Genomic DNA, 24,906 nt, shown 5'->3' with positions numbered 1-24,906 from the left:
ATTATTTACTGTTAAGTCAAGTACAACTCATAGCAGTGCTATAAACAATAGATTTGAATCCTGTCCTGTCCTCTGCCATTTTCACACTTCCTGACACACTGTAGGCCATTGCTGCAGTCACTGTGTCAGCTCACCTGGTTGACGGTCTTCCTCTCCTTTGCCGTTCCTCCACTTTTCCAGTCATGATGTTCTTCTCCAGCTAATAGCCTCTCCCAGCAACATACCCAAAACACGTGAGATAAAGCCTCACCATCCTTGCTTCCAAGGAACAATCTGGCTTTACCGTCTTCAAGACATACTTGTTTGTTTTCTTGGGAGTCCATGGGATATTCAGTACTCTTTTCCAACAACTGAAAAGCATCACTTTTACTTCTGTCATTCTTATTCATTGTCCAGCTGTCTGATGCATAGCAGATGATTGAAAAGACCGTGGTCTGAATCAAGTGCATCTTAGTCCTCAAACTGACATCACTGCTCCTCAGTAATTTGGAGAGGTCCCTGACCACAGGCTTCCCCAATGCAGTATGTCGGAAGAATGCATTTTTTTTGCAATTACCCATTCAGTTCTTTTGTCTAAGAATTCTCCTTCTTAGAGGTTTTCATATAAACATGTGGGCAAAGCACTATGGTTATATGTTGTAGTCTGTACAATATTTTTTTGCCGTGTACAGAGGCTAGCGTTATGTATTTTTCTTTACATAAATGAGAAACACAAGACAGTCTTAAATGGAATTTTCAAGTTACTGTTGAATTATTCAAGTAAGAAAAGTTTTAAAAAAACCCATCTTATTTGGTTCAGAGCCCAATCTTAATCATGTGCCATGTGTCTCTGTTTCCTTGTTGTTATGTTTGTGTGTGTGTGATTTTTAATTTGTTTTCACTGTCACATTTTTTAAATTTTATGTTGGTTTGCATACAAAATTCATATGCATTGTGTTGCATTCATGAATATTGTATTCACACGTTCCTTCATTCACATTATGTTTCATACGATCATTCCCAAACATTGTGTTTTATAAATTTAATCATCATTGATCTATGCCCACTATCACCCCAGATTTTCAGGTTCCCACTGGATCTTTCCTAATTCCTTCACTCCCTCCGTCACATTTTTTAAAAAGAAATCTATCTAAGTAAATGGTTTCCCAATGTGGATAGTGTTGGATTGAACTCCCAGTTGTAAAACAGGTTTGGAAGCAGGAGTGGCATCCACTTCCTCAACCACATGCCTGTGGAAATTCTGTGAACTTGGAGAAATGACGGTAGTTATAGAAAGACATTAGGTCTTTTCAAGGAATTGCTATGAGTTGTTTTGGACTCAATGGCAAGCTACAACATGTAAGTAAATAGCCATTTGTTTCTTCTTAATTAGGTATGTAATCACATCAAATTGAAAAGAACAAGTAATCACTGATCACGGGCTATGTCCCCATGTGTAAATTTTCGTGCCTTAGAATAAAAAAATGCATGTTTTTTAACTTTCTACTTGGACAATGTTGCTGGAACTCTCCGATTTTATATTCTCTGTACCACACAGGAGTGGCATCTGCTTCCTAAACAACATGCCTCTGGAAACTCTATGAACTTTGATAAATGTTGATAGTTGTAGAGGGGCTTCAGGCCTTTTGTTCATAGGGTTGCTATATGTTGTGCTCAACTTGAAGGCAATCAACACAATATACCACACAAAATATATTAGCAGGGCCTGCCCTTCCCCTGGGCAGAGAGCATGGGAGAGAAAGTTGATGTTTGTGTTATTGTTGTTCTATCCTGGGTTTTTTCCTGCACTCAAGAACTCGTGTTCTATATAATTAAGAAGAAAGTATATCATAAAATCTCAGGGAAATAAACAAGTAAATGTAGAATAATATCTGACTTATCATTGGAATGTTTCTAAATAGAAGAATTCTTGGCTGCTTCCATTAGGCATTTGTATAGCTCCAGGGTATGGTTTTGAGAACATTTTGTTCAGAAAATTTCCTATGGGCATTTTTCAGATTTCTGAATAACCATGTTCTTTTTATTATGTTTACAAATCATGCTTGTACTTTAGTCAAGTATAATTTATCTTTGGAGGATAACTAAGTACATTGCATTGGTTTCTTTTTTTTTTTTCCCCTTCTAGGCCAGCTAATCATTAAGTAACTAGATTGCAGAAAGTGCTGCTTAAGAAACGTAATGAGATTTTAATCTACACTGTAATATATATGTGGCTTGTTTATCCACCACTTTCCCCCATTGGTCACCAGGGGCAGTGATTTGATTTCAGAGACTAGTGTATGGAGCCTTGCTCTAGTGTGCCCGCGTTGTTAACGGATGTGTAAAGCTGTTTCAGCTTGTAGAAGATGAGGCCTCCTATGCTTAACAGATGCCCTTTTTCTGTTCACTAGGGTTTCGCTATGGAAGTGACATAGTCCCTTTCTCTAAAGTGGATGAGGAGCAAATGAAATACAGATCAGAGGGAAAGTGCTTCTCTGTTCTGGGATTTTGCAGATCTTCTCAGGTACGACACTTATTCTACAGTTAGAAACAAATGAGTTCTCTCTAGTTAGTACCTGAGATGGTGCTTTGTTTGGTTCTTTTATTTAAAATTTGTGTTTGATTCTTTTTTTTTTTTTTAATGAAAGTTTACAGAAACTTAGGGTTTCCAGTCATTCATTGTTGCACTTTTCTCCCTGCCAACTCCCTCCTCCCTCCAACTCACTCTTCTCCTTGAAAAGTGAAAGAAAAACTCTTTCATTGTTATGCAATCCCTCCCCCCAAGTCCACTCCACTAACTCCACTATGCAGCCTTCATTCTGGACTCCTGTCATGGCAATAATAACCCAATCGTGTATCCCTTTTAAATAGTTTTCTTCCTTTAAAAAAATTTTTTTGGCATAACTAAGTTGCTTTAATGAAATAATATAAAAATATGCATTGTTGACACTTCACTAAAAAAGAAGTGTATTGTTTTCTTTATGTGGTTTTTTGTTGTGAAATTTTCTAGTTTTGTGTGTGTGTGTGTGTTGGTTCATTTGTAGTTTCTCCAGTGTGTAGTCTGGGAGTTAGTGTCTCAACTTTGGCTCTTTGAGGAAATAAATCAAGATGTAGAGAATTTAAGGGACATCTGGTCTTAGCTTGTGTCTGAAGAACAGAGTCTAGTAAATGTCACTTAGCTTATCTAGACTTTGTAGCTCATAGTAACCTTTCAGAAACAGGATTCAATTCTTTGTTGTATTGCTGTCTCTAACCTGGTATGTCTGAATGGAGTATCTTAGCACAGTAAAAGTCTGACTGCATTTTGAATAATCATTGAACTCTTATAACTCACAGGGTAGAGTTCTACGGTGTGACATTAACCTGAGAGTCATGTGCTTTCGGACAACCGTGCAGAGATGCACCACTGGACATAGCAGGCAATGCAGTCCTTCACCGAGGGCTGTGTCATTCACCGCAGGCTCACACGACCCTAAACCAAACTGAGGCCATTGCCACTGAGTTAGTTCTGACATATGGTGACCCCATGTGCTCAGAAGAGAGCTGCTCCATTGGGGTTTCTTTGCAGAAATCTTTACAAAAGCAGATTACAGGGCTTTTCTTTACCATGCCTCTGTGTGAATTTAAACCCCTGGTCTTTAGCTTAGTTCAGGTGCAAACTGCTGGTTCTATGTAAGGACCTATTGTAACACCTCACACTCTCCTATACTCATTGCTGTTGGGTGGGCACTGACCTATAGCTGACTGGCCAGTGGGCTTTAAGGGGCTGTAAATCATATGGAAGGAGATTACTCATCTTTTTCCAGTGAATTAGCTGGAGGATTCGAACTGACTGCCTTTGGGTTAGCAGTGCAACTCCTTACCTGCTAGACCACCAGGGCTCTCTACTAAAAGTGATTATTATAATTTAGTATAATTTCCACTTAAAATTATCTAGCATGAATGAAAATCCATTTAATTCTTATGTTATTGGGCCCAGATAAAATACCCATAAAAAAAGATACATTTTATATCTAACACAAAAGTGTCTATTATCTATGAGAATCTTTTAATAACTTTTTCTTCCAAAGTTCTCTACTTTTATTACAACCCTCCCAAGGAGGTATCATTATCTATATTTTATACATTAGGAAGTTGAGAGTTGAGACTATTAAGTAACTGACCCACGGTCATACAGCAAGGTTGTGGATGCTGATTTTGAGTCCAGTCTCTGCTTCCAAGCCTTTGCCTTTACCTGCTGCTGTGAAATCTATCCCAACTTTTAACCTCCCTTTAGGACAGACTAGAACCACCCCATCAAATATCCCAGGCTCTAATCGTGATGAGGCGAACTGCCATGTCTTCTGCCTGCGTAGCAGCTGGCTGTTTCGCACTGCTTAACCGCTGCTCCTACAGAGCCCCTAAAACCTGTCGCAGAAATGACTCAATGTGACCCATTCGGACAGAGTAGAACCACCTCGTAAGGTTTCCTAGACTGTCACCTCTGTTCTCCCATGGCCTGGATAGTGAGGCCAAACTGCCCACCACCTGGAGAGTGCCTGAGAGCACACCTTGAGTCCTTGACCATTGTCACTGATGTTGTGTTCCATCCAGTTGGACAGACTCATCTCTGACCCTCCAGCAAGTTTTCAGAGGCAGTAAATAGCCTAGGAGTTGACTGCCCATCTTTCTCCTGTGGAGCAGCTAGTTGATTTGAACCAAATGCCTTTGGATTGATAGCACAGTTCCTTACCATTAGGCTACCAGACCTCCCTTGACCATTGTCATTGTTTTTATGTGCCGTCGAGTCGCTTGTGACTCATAGCGACCCTATGTACACAGTCCTAAACCCTGCTCTATCCTGTGCCATTTGCACTGTCTCCGACACTCCCATCCTGATTATCCCAGTCATTGAATCAATCCACCTCATAGAGGGCCTTCCCCTCCTGCGCTGTCCCTCCACCCTACCAAGCATGATGTCCTTCTCCAAGGACCGGTCCCTCCTTACAACATGTCCAATGTCAGATGGAGCCTCAGAATCTTTGCCTCCAAGGAGCCGCCCAGTTTAACCCTCTCCAGGATAAATCTGTTTGTTTTCCTAGCAGTCCATGGTACTCTCAATACTCTTCTCCAGCACCACAGCTCAAAGGCATCAATTCTCCTTCTATCCTCCCTGGTCATTGTCCAACTCTCTGATGCATAACAAGTGATTGCGAAGACCATGGCCTGTATCAGACACACCTGCAAAATGGGCAAGGTTATTTTTAAAACCTAATTCCTAAAAGAATAAAAAAACAAAACAAAAAAAAAACAAACCTAATTCCTATCTGCTTGCCTCTATTTTAGCAAACACATGCACATTGTCTTAAAAGTCAGGTGTTTTCCATGGTAACTAATATCACATATTCCAGTTTTTTTTAAAAAAAAATAAAATTTTTGTTATGTACTGGTTTACTTACAAAGCTTGCCATTCCAAATTTTTATAAAAAACATTGGAATTAGGGCAAAATAACATTTCTAGATTGAATTGTCATGGCATTTTTCAATATTTAAAAAAAGGAATTTTTTTTATAAGTTGTGGATTATTTTTTTTTTTTTAAATTTCGGGAGGCTTTTCATTTCTCTTTTCTCCACATTGTCAGTGTTCTAGGGGTTTTATAATAGAAGGGCTAAGAGTTTAGCTGCAAGTCCCCTCCCACCACCTCAGACATCTGGCTGTCCTTTGAGAATTCACTTAGGTGTCTTATGAAAAGAAGAAAATTTATCATTAATTATTCTTTAGTCAAGAACTATTAAGATTCTAATAGGGAAATTATTGCCATTTTCCGTAAAGATAGAGCTTATTCCCTTGTTTATTAGAAGAATGATTTTCAAATGGGAAAGGAAGGTGAAAATGAGTGGTATCTGAGTGACACACTCTCACCTCGCACCTTTGAGATACCACCTTAACCAATGACTTGGAGTTGTTTTGTACATACAAGGTGCTTGAGTGTTTCTAGTACCTGGGAATATTTGTTTCAACATTTTCAATAGAATTTCTTAGTAGCTCCTCACGTTACGGTTATATGTGTCACTTAATTTGACCCACAATCAGTTGTTTCCTCTGCTCTTACAGGTCCAAAGAAAATTCTTCATGGGAAATCAAGTTCTAAAGGTCTTTGCAGCAAAAGATGATGAGGTGAGTTGACAATGAGTCTTAGAAAAGGTGTCCCAGAATTGTCATTATATCAAAGTGAATTGGTTGGAGCTTTTATAACTTAAAATGACATTAATTCTTGCAACAACAGCAAGAAAATGCAGTGACCTTTAACTGTGAAAATGGAGAGATGATAAAATGAGTGTGTTATGGTGAGAGCCCAAGCCCTGACAGCAAAACCCTGTAATTGGAGACCAGGTTAAGTATTGAAAACAAAAGAGATATGAACAACTGCATATAGGTGTGTGAGTTGTATGATTAGATGTTAAGGGGAATTTAAGGTCAAGTTGTTTTTACATAAATATTGCAAAAGTAGCACTAGCTCATACATTCTGGGGATGGTCTTTGGCAACTCTTCATACATTTAGAAGATCTTTGTGTGGAAAGAAATGGAACCATGTTTCATACTAGAGGGCTGAATTGGAACTAGTAGGTGATAGTTTCTGCTGAGAATGAAGAATTATTTTGTCACCAAGTATTACTAACTATCTCAAAATGATTGGTTGATTGTGAGGTTATATCTTAGTTTCTTGTTGTTGTTGTTGTTTGGTGCTCTCGCATCCGGTATTATCCATGGCGACCCTGTGAACAACAGTTCTAAACTCCATCCTATCCTGTGCCGTCCTCACACTTCCTGACACATTGTTAGAGCCCATTGTTGCAGTCACTGTGTCAGTCCACCTGGTTGAGGTCTTCTTCTCATTCTCTGACCTTCTACCCTTCCTAGCATCATGTTCTTCTCCAAGGAATAGCCGTTCCTAGCAACATGTCCAAAGTATGTGAGGTAAAGCTTTCTTAACTTTGCCTCCAAAGAACACTTTGGCTGCACTTTCTCCAAGATATATCTGCTTGTTCTTTTGGCCATCCATGGGATGTTTGAATGTTCAGTACTCATCTCCAGCACCACAGCTCAAAGGCATCAGTACTTCTTTGGTCATTTTTATACATTTTTCAGCTCTCAGATACATGGCAATTTATGTGTAACGTTGAGAAGAATGGGAATCCCAGAACACGTAATTGTGCCCATGCGAAACCTAGACCAAGAGACTGTTGTGCAGAGTAACACTGTTGTTGTTATGTGCCGTCGAGTCACCTGCAACTAATAGCGACCCTATGTCCAGCGGCCCTAAACCCTGCTCTATCCCGTGCCAGTCTCATTGTCTCTGACACACCTACCCCCATTACCCTAGTCACTGAATCAATCTATCTCTTTGAAAATCTTCCTCTCATGCGCTATCCCTCCACATACTACATGGTTTAAAATTAAGAAGGAACTACTTCAAGGTTCTATTATCTCTCCATACCTATTCAATCTGTATGCTGAGCAAATTATTCAAGAAGCTGGAATCTGAAGAAAAATGTGGCGTAAAGATCAGAGGAAGATTATCTATCAATAACCTGCATTATGCAGATGACACAACCTTGTTTACGGAAACTAAGAAGGACTTGAAGCACTTATTGCAGAAGATCAAAAATACAGCCTTCAATATGGATTATATCTTAATGTCAAGAAAACAAAAATTCATAAGAATTTTTCTGGACGTATAGGCAACATCATGATGGAGAAAAGATTGAAACTGTCAACAACTTCATCTTACTTGGATCCACAGTCAATACCCTTGGGACCAGCAGTCATAAAATCAGGAGATGTATTGCACTGGGAAAGTCTGCAGTTAGGGTAATGATGTCAGTTTGAGGACTAAGGTGCATCTGATTCAGGCCCTAGTCTTTCGGATTGCTTGCTGTGCTTTGTTTCCAAGGGTTACCATAACAAAATACCCCAAAGTGAGTGGTTTTAAAGAACATATGCTTCTTTTCTTGCCTTTTTGGAGGCTAGATACCTACATTCAGGGATTTGGTATATGAAGTCTTTCCAAGAGCTCTGGAACAAGAGCTGTTCCATGTCTCTCCTTGTTTCTAGTTTCTTGTTTCTTGTGTCAGTAAACCGTTGTTGATTTTAGAGGTGTCTTCTTCCTGTGTATGACACTGCTTTTATGCTGCTTTTCTCTTTATGTAAGACACCATTGACATGAGACTAGGACTAATACCCACCCTACGTACATTTGACTTAACCAATAGAGCAAGGAACGCTGCATGGTTCAAAATTGAGAAGGGTGTGCACCAGGGATGTGTCCTGTCTCCGTCTGTTTTCAACCTGTATACAAAACAGATTATCCGGGAGGCTGAGCTCTATGAGGAGAAATGTGATGTCAGGATTGGTGGAAGATCTATCAACAATCTCCATTATGTAGATGACACAACGCTGCTTGCTGAAACTGAGGGGACCTGAAGCACTTGCTGCAGAGGGTCAAGGACTGCAGCCGCCAATATGGATCGAGGTTCGATATCAAGAAGACAAAGATTCTCACCACTGGACCAGTTGGCAGCATCAGGTTGGATGGTGAAGAGATTGAGATTGTTCACAGCTTTAGTTTGCTTGGCTCCACAGTCAACACTCTTGACACCAGCAGCCAGGAAATTAAAAGACGTATTGCGATGGGAGAGTCTACTATTAGGGACCTTTCCAAAGTACTGAAGAGCAGTGGTGTCTCTCTGGAGACTAAGGTGCGCCTGATACAGACCATGGTCTTCACAATCACTTGTTATGCATCAGAGAGTTTGACAATGACTAGGGAGGATAGAAGGAGAATTGATGCCTTTGAGCTGTGGTGCTGGAGAAGAGTATTGAGGGTACCATGGACTGCTAGGAAAACAAACAGATTTAACCTGGAGAGGGCTAAACCAGGCTGTTCCTTGGAGGTAAAGATTCTGAGACTTTGTCTGACATACTTTGGACATGTTGTAAGGAGAGACCAATCCTTCAAGAAGGACATCATGCTTGGTAGGTGGAGGGCAGGCGCAGGAGGGGAAGGATTCAGTGACTGGGGTATTTGGGATGGGTATCTCGGAGACAGTGCGATTGGCACAGGACAGAGCAGAGTTTAGGGCTGTTGTACATAGTGTAGCTATGAGTGGCAAGCGACTCAACGGCACATAACAACAACTACAACAAACGGGGCTTGATTTGCCTACTTGTGAGAAGTTACAATTCTATCCCAAAGCAAGTGGTTTGACTCTACAAGAGAAGGATGGGCAGACTCCTTCCATGCAACTTATTGCCTCTGGAAACCCACTGCAGGGTCAGATATGGGTCCTTTGCAACTCAACAGCACACAACAAAAACAACAACATGACTTACAATGGGGTTTTAGCATCTCTTTTGGGGGAGGTTGTTATTATGTGCCCTTGAGTAACTTGAAACTGATACTGACCCTGTGTACAACTGCTCTGAAAACTGCTGTATTGTGTCTCTGACACACCTACCCCCCATTACCCCAGTCACTGAAACAGTCCATCTCATAGAGGGTCTTCCTCTCTTGCACTGTCCCTCCATCCTCCCAAGCGTGACATCCCTCTCCAGGAAACGTTTCCGCCTTGCAACATGCCCAAAGTATGTCAGACAAAGCTTCTGAATCCTTGCCTCCATGGAGCAGCTGGTTTTACCCTCTCTTGGGTGAACCTGTTTGTTATCTCCAGTACCGCAGCTCAAAGGCATCAATTCTCCTATCATCCTTAGTCATTGTCCAGATTTCTGATGCATAGCAAGTAATTGCGAAGTCTGTGGCCTGGATTAAGCATACCTTAGTTTCCAGACTGATCGTTGCTCTTCAGTACTCTAGCGAGGTCCCTGACAGCAAATTTTCTCAATGTAATTTGATTTCCTGGAGGCTGGTACCAAGAGTGTTGATTATGGAGCCAAGAAAACAAAAGCTGTTAACAATTTCAATCTCTTCACCATCTATCATGATGCTGCCAATTGATCCAGTGGTGAGAATCTTTGTTTTCTTGATGTTGAGCTTCAATCTGTATTTAAGGCTGTAGTCCTTGACCCTCTGCAGCAAGCAGGGTTGGGTCATCTGCATAATGCAGGCTGTTGATGAGTGTTCCTCCAGTCCTGATGCCACATTGCTCCTCATGAAGCCCAGCCTCCCGGATGATCTGTTTAAGCAGTGGTCACATGTCCATCTCTTAAATTTTCAAGCAGAGTCTTTCTTACCTCCAGCCAGAATGTTGGAAAGGGAATCTGGCCTCGTGTGGGTGGGTTGTTAGAATAGATGAATATTGTGTGTTTTCAATGGAAATAGTATATGATTTGGTGGATCATTCCTTTTAAAAAGTGTTCTTGTCTGCTCAGTCACTTAAGTTTTAGATAGAAAAGCTTCATAACTACGTGCTGACTTCCACTAAATTCAAAAGAAAAGAGGACCAGAGAAATGGAAGGAAATGGGATTTTCTTGAGTTACCCATAGTGTGCTGTCGTGTTATCATGTAGCAGTCTCTCATGACCCCTTCCTTCCTGTCTTTATATATCCCAGTAGGGCCTATCAAAGATAACCAAATAGAAACTACCAAACAAATTGAAAGTTACTTTATTTTCTCTTTGATTCCAGCTAAGTTTATTTGTTCCTCTCCTATGAAATGTCTTACTTGTATGAACACTCTTACTGGTTTCAGTGCATATTTTATTTCTGCTAGTAAAGCCTGTAGAAGCTTTGTGAGGTCAAAGACTCACCTTAGTTTTCCTCTGATCCAGTGTATTATAAGTAAATGCTAAGTGTTCCTTGGATTGAATTGAAGAGGTAATGAATCAGCTGTAGAGGAATCTTGATGACACATGTTGAGGTTAAGGGTTTTTAGTGGAGGAAATGGGAATAGGCATAGCTAACCTTAATACATGGCCAAAAGTACAGGTGACCTTTGAGGAGTGCTGGGGAGGCAGAGACCTCACTAAGATGATTCTGAAATGTTGTGTTGTTCTGTGCCGTTGAGTCTACTCATAGCAACTCAGAGTGACCCTATGAACAACAGATCTGAGTCTTGTCTTACCCTGTCCCTTGCTCGCTATCTCCGACATAACTGAGCCCGTTATTCCTACCAAGAAATATTGCATCTGAAAGATGACCAGTGAGTACAGATGACAGAAGAATTGGTACCTCTGACTTGTGGTGTTAGAAAAGAGTACCAGAATGTTGTTTGTTGTTGTTATGTGCTATCAAGTAGCAATCCTATGTACAGCAGCTCTGAACCCTGCCATGCCTTGAGCCAGTCTTACTAATTCCAACACACTAACCCCCATTGTTCCAGTCACTGTATCAATCCATCTCATCTGGAGTCTCCCTCTCCTGCACTGTCCTTCTACCCTTACAAGTATGATGTCCTTCTCCAAGGACCAATCTCTCCTGGCCACGTGCCACTTGAGACAGAACTACAAAATCCTAACCTGAGAGAGACTTGGTTTTACCCTCTCCAATACAGGTTTATTTGTTTTCTTGGCAGTCCATGGTATGTTCAGTACTCTTCTCCAGCACCATAATTTGAAGGCATCGATTCTTCTGTCATCCTTAGTCATTGTCCACCTCTCTGATGCATAGCAAGTAATTGCAAAGACCATAGCCTGGATTAGGCACACCTTAGTCTTTGGACTGATATCGTTGCTCTTCAGCACTCTGGAGAGGTCCCTGACAGCAGATTTTCCCAATGAAATTAATCTTTTGATTTTCTGGCAGCTGGTGCTAAGAGTGTTGATTGTGGAGCTGAGCAAGCTGTAATTGTTAACAACCTCAGTCTCTTCTCCATCTATCATGATACTGCCAATTGGTCCAGTAGTGAGAATCTTTGTCTTCTTGATGTTGAGGTTCAATCCCTATTGAAGACTACAGGCCTTGACCTTCTGCAGCAAGCACTTTAGGTCTTCTTCAGTTTCAGCAAGCAAGGTTGTGTTATCTGCATAACGTAGGTTGTTGATGAATCTTCCTCCAATCCTGATGTCACATTTCTCCTCATAAATCTCTGCTTCTCAAATGATCTGTTCTGCATATAGATTGAAAAGGTATGGAGACAAGATGCATTCCTGACACGCTCATATCCTGATTTTAAACCACACAGTGTTTCCTTTCTCTGTTCTGAAGACTGTTTTCTGGTCCAAGTATAGGTTTCACATAAGCCCCATGAAGTATTCCAGGATTCCCATTTTTCTCAAGGTTAGCCACAATTTACTGTAATCCACGCAGTCAAATGCCTTTTCATAGTCAATAAAACATAACAGACATTCTTTTGGCTGGTACTCTCTGCTTTCTGCTAAGATCCATCTGACATTGGCAGTAATGTCCCTAGTGCCACAATGTCTTCTAAACCCAGCTTGTATTTCTGGTAGTTCTCCATCAGTACTGTTCCAGTTGTTTCTGGGTGATCTTTAGCAAGATTTTTGTAGCATGTGATATTACTAATATTGCTTGATAATTTCCACACTGTCACGTCACCTTTTTTGTAATGGGACTAAATAGGAATCTTCCCAGTTAATTGGCCAAGTAGTTGTCCTCCAGATTTCTTGGCATAACTTGATGAGCACATATAGGGCAGCATCTGTTTGTTGAAATACGTCAGTTAGTATCCTGTCAATTCCTGGGGCTTTATCTTTTGCCAAGTCCCTCAGAGCAGCCTGTACTTCCTCCTTCATCAACACTGCCTCTTGATCATTCTTGAAATTCTTCTGTCAGCCAATTCTTCTTGATACAATTACTCTGTATCCTCCTTCCATCTTCCTTTAATGCTTTCCGAATCATTCAATATTCTGCACATAGCATCGTTAAGGTCTGTGTTTCAAATTTGGCCTCTGAACACAGGCAGAAACCCATGGATTTGCACAAGACAGGATCTAAGACTGCCCTGCAATGTTCTTAATCAGGTAACACCATTGTCCCAGAAGTCCATTGGTTTCCTTTACATCATCTTTAGGGAAAGGCTGTTCATTCTCAAAGCTGCATAGGGTCCAACCTGAACCACCATATCAGATCTAGAAGAGACCTATTCAGACCTTCGAAACGATCACATTGTGAGAGCAGTGTAAACAGAAGACACTAAACAGAAGATACAAAACTTAGCAGAAGCTCAGTGGCAAGGAACTTCCCTCAGTACTGCCTCAAGCAAAGTATTGCCCTGAATTGGTATAGGAGATTTGTATATCCTCCTAAACAAGAGACAGACAAAAGTGTGAGAGAACAGGAGCCGTATGTGATGTAGGCCATCACAGAGTGACTTGTGGACTAAGCTGTCGTATCAAGAGGTGCCTGGGAAAGGGAGGGCTTGAGCACAAGGTGGGCGGGAGTGCAATGAATGGTGATGTAGCAGGGAAAGAGAAGAGACAAGATACACTGAAATGTAAAGAATGTCAGTTCACCAACACTTGAAATGTGTTGGAATTTGGAGAACCGCAGATTTGGAAAAGGCATCCTAGAAGGAAGTTATATGAGCACAAAGCCACAGGGATGGAAAAGTATTAGGCCTACCAAGGAAGTACAAGACCTATCAGGCTCAGAGGTTGAACAGATGAGCTCCTGGAGATGGGGACATAATTAGCTTTGTGAAGAGGGGAGGCAGTGATAGAGCAGGAGGACCAGTGTAGGGGGTCACGTCGAAAGAATTTGGTGAACACTTAAGGGTGAGGAATAAGAAAGGTGTTTGCAAAGATTTTGGGACTGAAGTTTGGTTAGTTGAACAATGGTACTAATGTACGTAGGAAATACAGGGGAGAAATAAGGTTACTTTTACTCCTGTAGAGTTCAAGGTGCTGGAGACTTAAACAGGTGAGAACTCTCTACCAGCCACTTAGTAGGCAGCTTAAATTTGGGACTTAATGAGAGTTTTTTACCTGGGTATTCAGGTGTTTGAATCATCAGTACATGGGACTGGGTGAAGTAATGCCTACGTAGTACTGTAGAGGGAGAGGAAGAGACGGGGCTAAGAGCAGAAGTTAAGATCCCTGGGGAGAAGAGCTAACGGGTGGAGATACCCTTGAAGTAGAATAATCAAGTGCGTACTGTTTCTGCAGCCAGAGAAGGGAAAGAAAAGGGCAGATGATCTGATAGAATAGGAACTAAGGATTTCTTAATTAGAAAGACAGGGTATACCAGAGAAGACATTCAGATTGCAAACAAACATATGAAGAAATGTTCAAAATCCCTAGCTCTAAGAGAGATGCAGATCAGAACAACTATGACATACCATCTTACCCCAGTAAGAACAGCAAATTTAACGGAGCAGCAAGCAACAAATGCTGGCGAGGATGTGGAGAATCTGGAACCCTTACTGTTGGTGGGAGTGTAAAATGGTGCAACCACTGTGGAAGGCAGTATGGCGCTTTCTCAAAAATTTGGAAACAGAAATACCATTTGACCCAGCAATTCCTCTACTGGGAATATACCCTAAAGAAACCATAACTGCCACTCAAGCAAGTATATGCACACCCATGTTTATTGTGGCTTTGTTCACAATAGCAATGAACTGAAAACAACCCAAGTGCTCATCAACAAATGAACGGATAGAGAAGCTGTGGTATATTCACATGATGGAATACTACGCTGCATTGAAAAAGAAGGAACTCATGAAATATTATACAAAATGGGTGACCCCGGAGGACATGCTGAGTAAAATAGCTCAGTCACAAAAGGGCAAATAGTGCATAGTGCCACTGTTTTAAAATGGGTCTGACATCGGAGTTGGGGAAAACTAAGAGGGAATAAATAATGTCTACTGCATTGAAACAGATGAGGGAGAGAAATGTTTAGGAGGAATATATGATTAGGTATTGATTGTCATGACAAGAGTCCAGAATGAAAGCTGCCTAATAGTGGAGTGGACTGGTGCAGGGGGGTTGCATAAAATGAAAGAATTTTTTTTTTAGCTTTTCAAAGATAAAAGTGAACTGGGGAGAGGGATGGGCAGGGAAGAAAGCGTGCAACAGTGAATGAATGGAAATCCAAAGTCTCTGTAAACTTTCATTTAAAAAAAAAGTAACTTTTCAGAGGATAATTTCAGCAAGAAAGTGAGGGCAGAAGCTGGGTTGTATAAAGAATAATAGTTTTTTTTTTTCTCTATAATTATATTTTATTAATTTTCATAAACATTTACAGAGATTCTGGGCTTCCACTCATTCATTGCTGCACCACTCTCTCCACCCTCCTCCCAGTTTGTTCTTGTCCAAATGCCACAGTGCTTGTCAAAGCCAGTTCTGATTAATCTTCTTTGTCAGTGTATCCTTTGCCATTCCCTATCACTCCGCCCTGAGAGAGACTTCACCCTGAGTCATAAGGAAAAGGGGACGGCGTATTCTCTTAGCTACTTCCTGCTGAAAAGGGACGCTGTGGGTTTCAGGGTGAAGATCTTCTCTCACTACTCTAAAGGGCCCCTTTGGCAGTAGGAAACACGTAGACTATTATGGAGATTTATTTTGGAATTCAGATGCACTCTTATTGATTGTGCTTGGCTGTACATGTACATATCCTTCAAGATGTATCATGGGGGTGTTGCAACCTAGAAGACACGAATTTGACTAACAAGTTATAAGTACATGAGTCCAAAAATTATGGAAAAGTAAAAGAAAAGATTCTTTCATTGTTTTACAAACCCTCCCCCAGGTCCCCTCCACCATGCAGCCCTCGCTCTAGTCTCCTGTGATGACAGAGATACCCAGTTACATCTCTCTTTTAGACGGTTCTCTCCCTCCTCTTTTTCAGTGCAGTATACATTATTGAACCCATCTTACTCAGTCTCTCCCCAACCCCAAGGACAGTCCCATTCTACAACAGTGGCATCATGTAATATTTGTCCTTTTGTGACTGGGATATTTCACTCAGCATAATGTTCTCCAGAGTCAACCATTTTGAATAATATTGCATGAGTTCCTTGCTTTTTAATGCAGCATAGTATTCCATTGTGCGAATATACCACAGCTTCTCTAGCCATTCGTTTGTTGATGGGCACTTAGGTTGTTTCCAACTCCTTGCTATTGTGAACAAAGCTGCAATGAACATGGGTGTGCATATATCTGCTTGGATGTCAGCTATGGTCTCTTCAGGGTATATTCCCAGTAGTGGAATTGCTGGGTCAAATGGTATCTCTATTTGCAACTTTTTGAGAAAGCGCCATACTGCTTTCCACAGGGGTTGCACCATTTTACACTCCCACCAACAGTGAATCAGGGTGGATCATGGACCTAGGACTAAAACCAAGGACTATAAAATTCATTACAGAAAAGCTAGGAACAACACTAGAAGTCCTAATCCACAACATAAACAGTCTTCCCAGTATCCTGGAAAAGCTACAACCAGGAGAAGATAACATAGATGAATGGGACCTTCTAAGACTCAAATCCCTATGCACATCCAAAAACTTCTTCAGTAGGGTAAAAAGGGAAGCCACTGACTGGGAAAAAGTATTCGGTAATAACATATCAGATAAGGGACTTATATCCAGAATTTATGAAATACTTGAGCACCACAACAAGATAAAGGTAAATAATCCAATAGAAAAATGGGCACAGGATATGAACAGGCACTTCACCGAAGACGACATTCAGATGGCTAACAAACACATGAAGAAATGCTCAAAATCCCTAGCCCTAAGAGAGATGCAAATTAAAACAACTATGAGATATCATTTCACCCCAGTCAAAATAGCAAAATTTAACAGAACAGCAAGCAACAAATGCTGGCGAGAATAATAGTTTCTAAAACAGCAAGACAATTCTTTCACAGTATTTAGAAGTGAAGGGAGAACAGTTTCAGGTAGCAATTTATGGAGGAGGAGGAAGAAAAATTTCTTTAGGAAGGGCTGACGAGTTCAGTGTGAAGGTAGTGTGGTATGACTTCAGAGATGGGCCGTAGAAGAGATAAGAGAGTTCAGTTACCTAACCCAAGTCCAGAAGAATAAGTGTTATTAAAAGCAAATGTGTATATTTTGGCCTTGAAAGGGGTAGAGGGACGCTTTTTAAAAAATAAGTTAAAAAAAAAATCTGAAACAGGAAGTGGTCGACTGTCTTCTCAACACTCAGTTCCGCTGTGAGAAATCTCAGCTGTTGTGTGTTGCTGACCCGTGCATCTTTCTTTTTTATTTTTTAACAGGCCGCAGCCGTGGCGCTTTCTTCCCTGATTCACGCATTGGATGAATTAAACATGGTGGCCATAGTTCGGTATGTGTACGACAAGAGATCTAATCCTCAAGTGGGCATGGCTTTTCCGTTTATCAAGGACACCTATGAGGTAAAACTCCCAGGTCATTTCTGTTCATGCTGTGGCTGTTATTATTCTTTTTCTTTCCATTTTCTTTTTTTTAAAAAAAAAATTATTATTTTTTTTATGTGTATTGTCAAATCAGATCTGACTGGTACAGGAGAAGATTGCCCCTCCTTCTCCAGCACAGCATCTGGTGGATTTGAACCGTGTACCTCTGGGATTGCAGTGCAGCGTCTTGTCCATTTCTTTTTTCTAAGCTGTGTTTCTAAAGTGTTAACATGTGTGGGAATTATTTGGGTCCTTTTAAAGGTACAGATTCTGATTTGGCAGGTCTGAGGTGCACACACAACTCCCAAGGGATTCTCATTTTACTGGTCAGAGGATCACATTTTTAATATCAAAGAGATAATAAATTATAATGAACATGAGCTTCTCTTAAATCACAACAAACTATGACCATCTATTTGTCAAGTCCACTGATAACCTCAGAAACAAATAATGGTACAACTACATCCGTATGGGTTTTTTTAAAGAAAATTGTTTTTTTTTTAAGCTTTTATATTCTATTGGTTTGCATACAAAATTTATGTACTTTGTATTTTCATACTATCCTTCATTTACATTGTGTTTCATATAATCCTTCCCATTCATTGTGTTTTATAAAATGAATCACCATTGAACTATGCCCACCATGAGTTCATCTTTTAAGATCCTTGCCGGCTCTTTCCCATTTCCTTTACCCCCTCCCTCCACCCAGCACATTTCCCCCCACCCACGCTCATCCCTCTGCTCCCACCCCTCATGGGCCCCCCATACACGTTTTGCTAGTTATCCTTCAATTTTTTTCAGTAATAGTCATATGCAATATTTGTCCTTATGAGACTGAGTTAGTTCACTCAGCATGGTGCTCTCCAGTCTTCCTCAAGTTAGGTAGTAATTTTTGAAATTGTTGCTCCTGAGTGCTGTGTAGTATTCCATTGTGTCTATGTACCAGTTTCTCAGTCCATTCCCTGTGGTTAGACATTTGGGCTGTTTCCAGCTTCTTGCTTTCTACATCCATTTTTACAAATGGACCTGTGAAAAAGGCTTGGCAGTGTGAATTCATTGCCCTCATTGTGAAATTATGTTTATTTAGCACTCTTTTATTTTAAAACGATTAGATTCCTTACCATTTCCACTTGATTAGAGAACTTCCTCTTTCAGAACTGGAAAATGAAATTCACTGCCATTAGTCAATTCTAACCCTTAGCAACTCTGCAGGACAGAACAGTACTGCCCATTAGAGTTTCCTTGTCTGTAAATCTTTATCTAAAGAGTGACTCGAAGACTTGACCTACCAGCTTTTTGGTGCAGTCCAGCACTTGACTCACTCAAGGCTCCTTAGAACTGAGACGAGAAGGCAAAGATCTTGACTCTGTTTTCTGGCCACCCTGCTGTTCTCTGTTGTTCTGATCATGCAGCTATATTGATTAGCAGTTACTCTCTGTGTATCTTTACTTGTGGGTTCAACTTCCTACTGTTTGCAATCGTTTATAGCTCATAACACAAGTAAAAATACTTTCTTTTCTGTGTGCCAGGTTTTCAATACCTGGATAGTGACATATTTTTGTTACGCTCCTCTCATGGCATTGAGACCAGCTTTATATGTGTCAGGTGTTAATCCAGCTGCTTCTGCTTTGACGTGCTCTTGTCTCTCATCAGTGTTTAGCGTATGTGCAGCTGCCTTTCATGGAAGACTTGCGGCAGTACATGTTCTCATCCTTGAAGAGTAACAAGAAATGCACTCCCACAGGTGAGTTTGTGCCCAGGGAGCTCACTATTTGCCTCTAAACACAGACTGCTCTTGGAAGTCACCTGTCTACAGTCTTTGGTGAGTCTAGGATTTCATAGTGGGTCCCGTCCTTCCACAGCAAAGGTGAAGGTCATTCCAGCTGGAGGAGTAGGTTTGCTCTCAACTCTCTGAACCTGCTGAGTGTTTCCTGGTGACTTAGAGGTTAAGGAGCAGATTGCTGCAAGCGGATGTGCATTCTCTGTTGTGAGCAGGCTTACCCTCTGGAGAAGTGAACTGACAGATGAAATTTGTGATGTAGTTAGTATCCTGCATATACTAGAAGATAACTTCGAACCAAAAACTAACAACGGGAAACTTTTCTCTGCCTTCTTCTGTGGTTTGAAGTTAGAGTCCAAGTGTCATTGTTCCTTATTTCTGGCTTACATTGAGCTTGATCATAAAAGCTTTCCTTAAGTCAGTGGCTTCAGATGTCTGAATACTGAACAGAATGATTTTCATAGACATGGATCATGTCTTCTGGAGCCCAAAGCTTAAAATCTTGTTATTGTCATTGGGTACCCTCAAGTAAACTAGGATGAATAGATTGACAAAGGAACAAATAAGTCTTTCTTGAGGGAAGTGCAACCAGGGTGCTTCTTAAAGGCAAGGGTGATGAAACATCATCTCACATACTTTGAGCATGTTGTCAGGAGGAATCGATCCTTGGAAAGAGACATCATTCTGGGAAAGGTGGAAGGTCGGAGAAAGAGAGGAAGACCCTCAAGGAGGTAGATTGGCGTAGTTACTGTAGCCATGGGCTTGAACCTGGTAGAGATTGTGAAGATGGTACAGGATAGGTCCAGGTTAAGATCTGTTGTTGATAGGTTGCTATGAGTCATAGTCAACTGGACAGCATATAGCAACAATAGTCTCCCTGCCTACTGGGTGGGTGGACCCCGCAGTGCACATAGCAATGACAATAGCCACTGCCTGTCTCTGGGCAGACAGACCCTACAGTGCTCATAGCGATGACAGTAGTCCCACTGCCTACATCTGGGCAGACAGACCCTACAGTGCTCATAGCAATGACAATAGCCCACTGCCTACGTCTGGGCAGACAAACCCTACAGTACTCATAGTGATGACAGTAATCCCACTGCCTACTTCTGGGCAGGTAGACCCTGCAGTACACATAGCAACAACAGTAGCCCACTGCCTACGTCTGGGCAGGGACCCTGCAGTGCCCACCATAGCGACGACAATAGCCCCCTGCCCACATAAGGGCTGGTGGACCCTGCAATGGCCAGCTGGAGAGCTGTAGCAATGCCAGTGCCTGAGACGGTCCCTGGAAAGCCCAAAAATTCTGAGTGGAAAGAAATGTCTGTCTATGTGATAAATATCTGTCTGTGTTTTCATTTTGTAGCAGCTGTACGAAAGTGATATTTGAAAATGTGAAGAATAAAAGCATAATATACTTTAAAAAATACTTTTACCATTTTAAAAAAAATACTTTTATCATTTTTTATTGTGATCTGAGTGAAAGTTTACATAGCAAGTTGGTTTCCACTCAACTATTAATACAAATTTTGTTTTATAACATTATTGGCACTGTTCATATTATGGTTTCGCTGGTCCCACTTCACCCCTGTAATTCTCATTTCCATTACTCAATCTAGCCTGCCTCTTCCTGACTTCTGGGCTTGACCCTTGGAAAACGCTACTCCTTGGAACTTCCATGGTTGTTCATGCTAATGAGTGAGTGCCTTCCTGTGTCACCTCATAGACGTGCCCATTGTTTGGCTGCAAGGTGAACCACAGGGGTACAGTTTATTTCTGGTAGGAAGGAGAACTTGGGGTCCAAGTGTTAGGGATTCTGCTAGTTTCTTTCGGACCAGGAAGCCTGGCCTTTTTTAGGTTTTTTTAGTTTTGTTTCACATATCCCCACAAAAACAGCATTTCAGTTCAAGAGCTGACTTGCTTTATGAGTCAACAGCGTAAGAGCCACACGTAATATTTTAGGAAAAAACATTTCTGGAAGAGTCGTGTTTGAGTAGAGTAGCCAATTGTACTGACTTGGTAGGTTTTCTTGAGCAACGCTTGTTTTCTTTCTTTCTTTTTTTTTTTTTTAATTGTATTATTTTTACGTGTACCGTCAAATCAGATCTGACTGGTACAGGAGGAGATTGCCCCCTCCTTCTCCAGCAGAGCATCTGGTGGATTTGAACCGCTTACCTCTGGGATTGCAGTGCAGCGTCTTGCCACTAGGCCACCAGAACTCCCTTGTTTTCTGTTCTTAGGGAGATGGAAAGGAGAGCCAGGCATGTGTCTGTTCCAAGAGCTTGAATGGAGTGGGATAAGACATACACACAGATAACATCAGATATATAGAGAGTGGGTACTGCTGTGAGGCTTTGTGAGGAGGGAGAGGTGATTGGAAAATGTGAGGGAATCCGTCTGTTCTGGTCCTATGAAGTTTTCTGTTCATATCCTCTAAGTATATTAAATCCATATGATGCTTCTGCTTCATATCAGACATTTTTTTCAAGATAGCTTTTTCCCCCTGTAGCTGATAGTTTGTCTTTTAAATATTAGCTGATTAAATACCAGATGTTTTAACCTTCCATACAGAAATTGGGTTTTGTATAGCGGTAGTCCATTCTTCTAGAATGAACTTCTGTTTTCAGTATGATGCTCCATTGTCAAAAGTTCATGGAGTGAAAGAGCTGGGAAGACCTACGAGCTCATCTACTCAAAAATAGCTCTTTTCACAGATATGGAAACTGAGACTCCGAGATACTAAATGGCTTCCACGGCTAGAAAATGCTTTTGGCAGAGCCAGGACTGTATAACCTGCCAACATTGCTGCCATATGTGTGAATGGGAAATATTTGTTTCAGTGGAGGATAATGGAAGTTAATGATTGCCGTTTCTGCTTCTGTTCGCTTGTAGAGGCCCAGCTGAATGCGGTTGATGCTCTGATTGACTCCATGAGTTTGGTGAAGACAGACGAGGAAGAAGGTGCTATTGAAGACTTGTTTCCAGTCAGCAAAATCGCAAATCCACAATTTCAGAGATTATTTCAGGTGAGAGATAAAAGCTGAGCCAAACATGCATCTTTGAAATGACAGCGACTGAGTGAAAAGTTAGAATAATGTCCTAGACTTTCTCTTTATCCTCTGAGAACCTCAGTTATTCATTCTACTTAATGACAGAATGGTACTTTTCTCTCCAGTCTCCAGAAAGATAAGAATCCTCTGAGCTCTTAGAAAGAAAAGGGGAGGGATGAGGTGCTTTTTATCCCCAGAGAAAGGATTGAGGTTTTTTGTCTTGGGTTTTTTTGTTGGTTTTTTTTTTTGTTGTTGGTTTTTTTAAGTTTAAAATTAATATATTTTAGGGCATTATGATTATCATAAGAGTCCGGAATGAGGGTTGCAGAGTGGAGTATACTGGGGTGGGGGAGGGAATGTGCGGGGTGGGGGAAGGGATTGTGTACAAATGAAGGAGTTTGTCTTTTGCTTTTCAAGGAGAGGAGCGAACTGGGGGTGGAGGTGGGGGGGGGGGGGGGGAAAAGTGCAACAATGAATGAATGGAATTCCAAATTCTCTGTAGATGTTCATTGAAATGAATAATAATAAAAACAATTTAAAATAAAAAAATTACATCAGAATTTATGCCTTTTCTGCTCTGTTTTTATGTAAATGAGACTGTTACTTTGTTTCCCCCTCATTTCAGAATTGGAAGAACGTTTTTAAAAGTGCATAGTAATATTATCACTATTAGGAAAGGGTGTGTTCCTTTGCCTCATTTGCCAAAAATGTACTAATTAGATGAGGAAGATCCTCAATGAGATGGATTGACTCCGTGACAGGGGTAATGGAGGTAGGTGTGTCAGACAATAAGGTTGACTCCGGATAAAGTAGGGCTTAGAGCTGTTGTATATAATAGGGACGCTATGAGTCGCAAGTGATTTGACAGTACATGATGACAACAACAACAAAGGTCTGATAAGAGGTTAGAAATGCAAATTAATGTATCTAAAATTTAAAAAAAATAGAATATATATATATATATATATATAATTCTGAATCTTAGGGCAAAGAAATTGAAGCCTGGAGGTTGGATTAAGAGAAACTGAAGAAGCTGACAAGACAGCTACAAAGAGAGAGGAAGGGGTGGACTGAGGTTTAGAGAGGAAGGAATTTTCCAGTCCTGGGTTAATTTGTTGGCAGCAGGCTAGAATCGTCTCTGGTCCTACAGAGCTAAAGAAATCACAAGCTGTTTTTGGACAAATTGTTCTCTCAGAAGGATGAACCCATTTGATGAAGAGATCATATGTTCCTTTTGATGCTCACTTCTCAAAGCAGCTGTAATTAATTCAAGTCCGTATAATGACTTTCTGTAACTCAGAGGTTCCTCTATGCAAAAGAAATGGTTTGTGGTGTTTTGTTGTTGTTGTGTTTTTGGTTTTTTTTTAAAAAAATAATGCTTGTAATTCCTTTAATCAATGAAGGGGAAAAATCCTTTTGTCTTAAATTTAGAAATATGAAACTTAACATGTGAAAGCCTGATTTAGTTAATACGTAGTAATTCTCAATGTAGTCAAGTGTAAATTACTGTTATAAAATTCTCTGGTGCTTATGACAAGCTACTTAAAGCCTGTGGGGAAGGGAGAAGGAGACCATTTGGTGCAGAAACTGGTAAAAAAAACAGGTGGCTGTAATGAAAAAAGAGAAACTGAGTATTTGGCAGATTCATCTGGAGTGGGCTTTGTTTGTCGTATTTGTGCATTGGAATAATAAATAAGTCACAAGCCATAAACGCAGGCATTTTTATCTTGCAAAGCTATAAGCAGTGGCAACTTTGATTTTCTTTGTTTTCTTTTGTTGCAGAGTTTTTAAATGAGGCACTATAAATGCTAGGGCATTTGTAAGTTGCATTAACCTCCCTTCTAATAACAAATATTTATTGAGTACTCAGAGAGAACCATATGCTAGAGATGCTGTGTGTTCACTGCTGTGAAGGACCCACCAGATGAGTAGAGAAGTAGAGAAATACAGAGCCAAATAGTGATGGGTTCAGCATGGTCCAGAAGGAGGAGAATGAGATTCTTGGGCTGGGGGATGGTGGCTTAAGTGTCCTAGACGTGATAGATTGCGTGATGTGACAAATGCCTGTGAATGCATGAAAACATGACGCAGGTGATCGGTTAGGAACTCATAAATAGTCTGGCTAGCCAGCTGTCGGTGAGGGAATGAATGGTGGAAAGGTGGTGGGGAATATCTGAGCAGCAGGTATGTGATAACATGTCTTGTATGCCATACTCATTAGTTTGGATTTTACTCTGTGGACAGTGGGTAATCATTAAAGGTTCTTTCAGCAAGTGAGAGGCATGATTTTTTTTTTAAAGATGCTAGTGACTACTACCTAAGAAACCCTGGTGGCCTAGTGGCAAGAAGCTGAGCTGCCATCCCGAAGGCACATGGTTTGAAACCACCAGCTGCTACACGGGAGAAGGATGGGCAGTCTCCTCCCGTGCCATTAACTGCCTCTGAAAACCCACCTGTGGGTCAGCTATGGGTTGGTTCCAACCTGACAGTAAACAACAAGTGACTACATGAGAAGTAGACTGAGCTGGTAGAATCAGGAGGTAGGGAGATCAGTTGGGAACCCAGTGGTGGCCCAGTGAAGGCCTGAACCAAGGGTGGAGAAAAGTGGAAGGAATAGATTCTCAAAGTGTTTAGATGCTGAATCCCTGATTGGGTTGGCTTAGTGGGTCATGAAAAGAAATTAAGAAGGATTGTGGATAACAGGATTCTGGCTGGGTTGTCTGAAAGGATGGTGTCACCATTCATTGTGATGTTGTTAGGTGCAGTTGAGCCGAGTACAACTCATAGCAACCCTATGAACAACAG

General features: G+C 41.0%; 1 protein-coding gene across 1 annotated transcript in view; it reads left to right on the top strand.

Annotated features, from left to right (window-relative positions):
• XRCC5 (X-ray repair complementing defective repair in Chinese hamster cells 5 (double-strand-break rejoining)) overlaps positions 1 to 24,906 on the top strand; it is a 122,983-nt gene that overhangs the window by 24,815 nt on the left and 73,262 nt on the right. The window contains exons 9-13 of the mRNA XM_006891952.1: positions 2,391 to 2,503; positions 6,074 to 6,136; positions 17,113 to 17,250; positions 18,925 to 19,015; positions 21,944 to 22,077. Of these exons, the coding sequence (XP_006892014.1) occupies positions 2,391 to 2,503; positions 6,074 to 6,136; positions 17,113 to 17,250; positions 18,925 to 19,015; positions 21,944 to 22,077 (539 nt within the window). The remainder of the gene's footprint in view (positions 1 to 2,390; positions 2,504 to 6,073; positions 6,137 to 17,112; positions 17,251 to 18,924; positions 19,016 to 21,943; positions 22,078 to 24,906) is intronic.

Source organism: Elephantulus edwardii, unplaced genomic scaffold, assembly GCF_000299155.1.
Source record: "Elephantulus edwardii isolate Elephantulus edwardi_28Jun2011 unplaced genomic scaffold, EleEdw1.0 scaffold00106, whole genome shotgun sequence".
In the NCBI taxonomy this organism is placed as follows: domain Eukaryota; kingdom Metazoa; phylum Chordata; class Mammalia; order Macroscelidea; family Macroscelididae; genus Elephantulus; species Elephantulus edwardii.
Note: the sequence above shows the minus strand (reverse complement) of the source record. Positions and strands in the feature narration are given on the sequence as shown.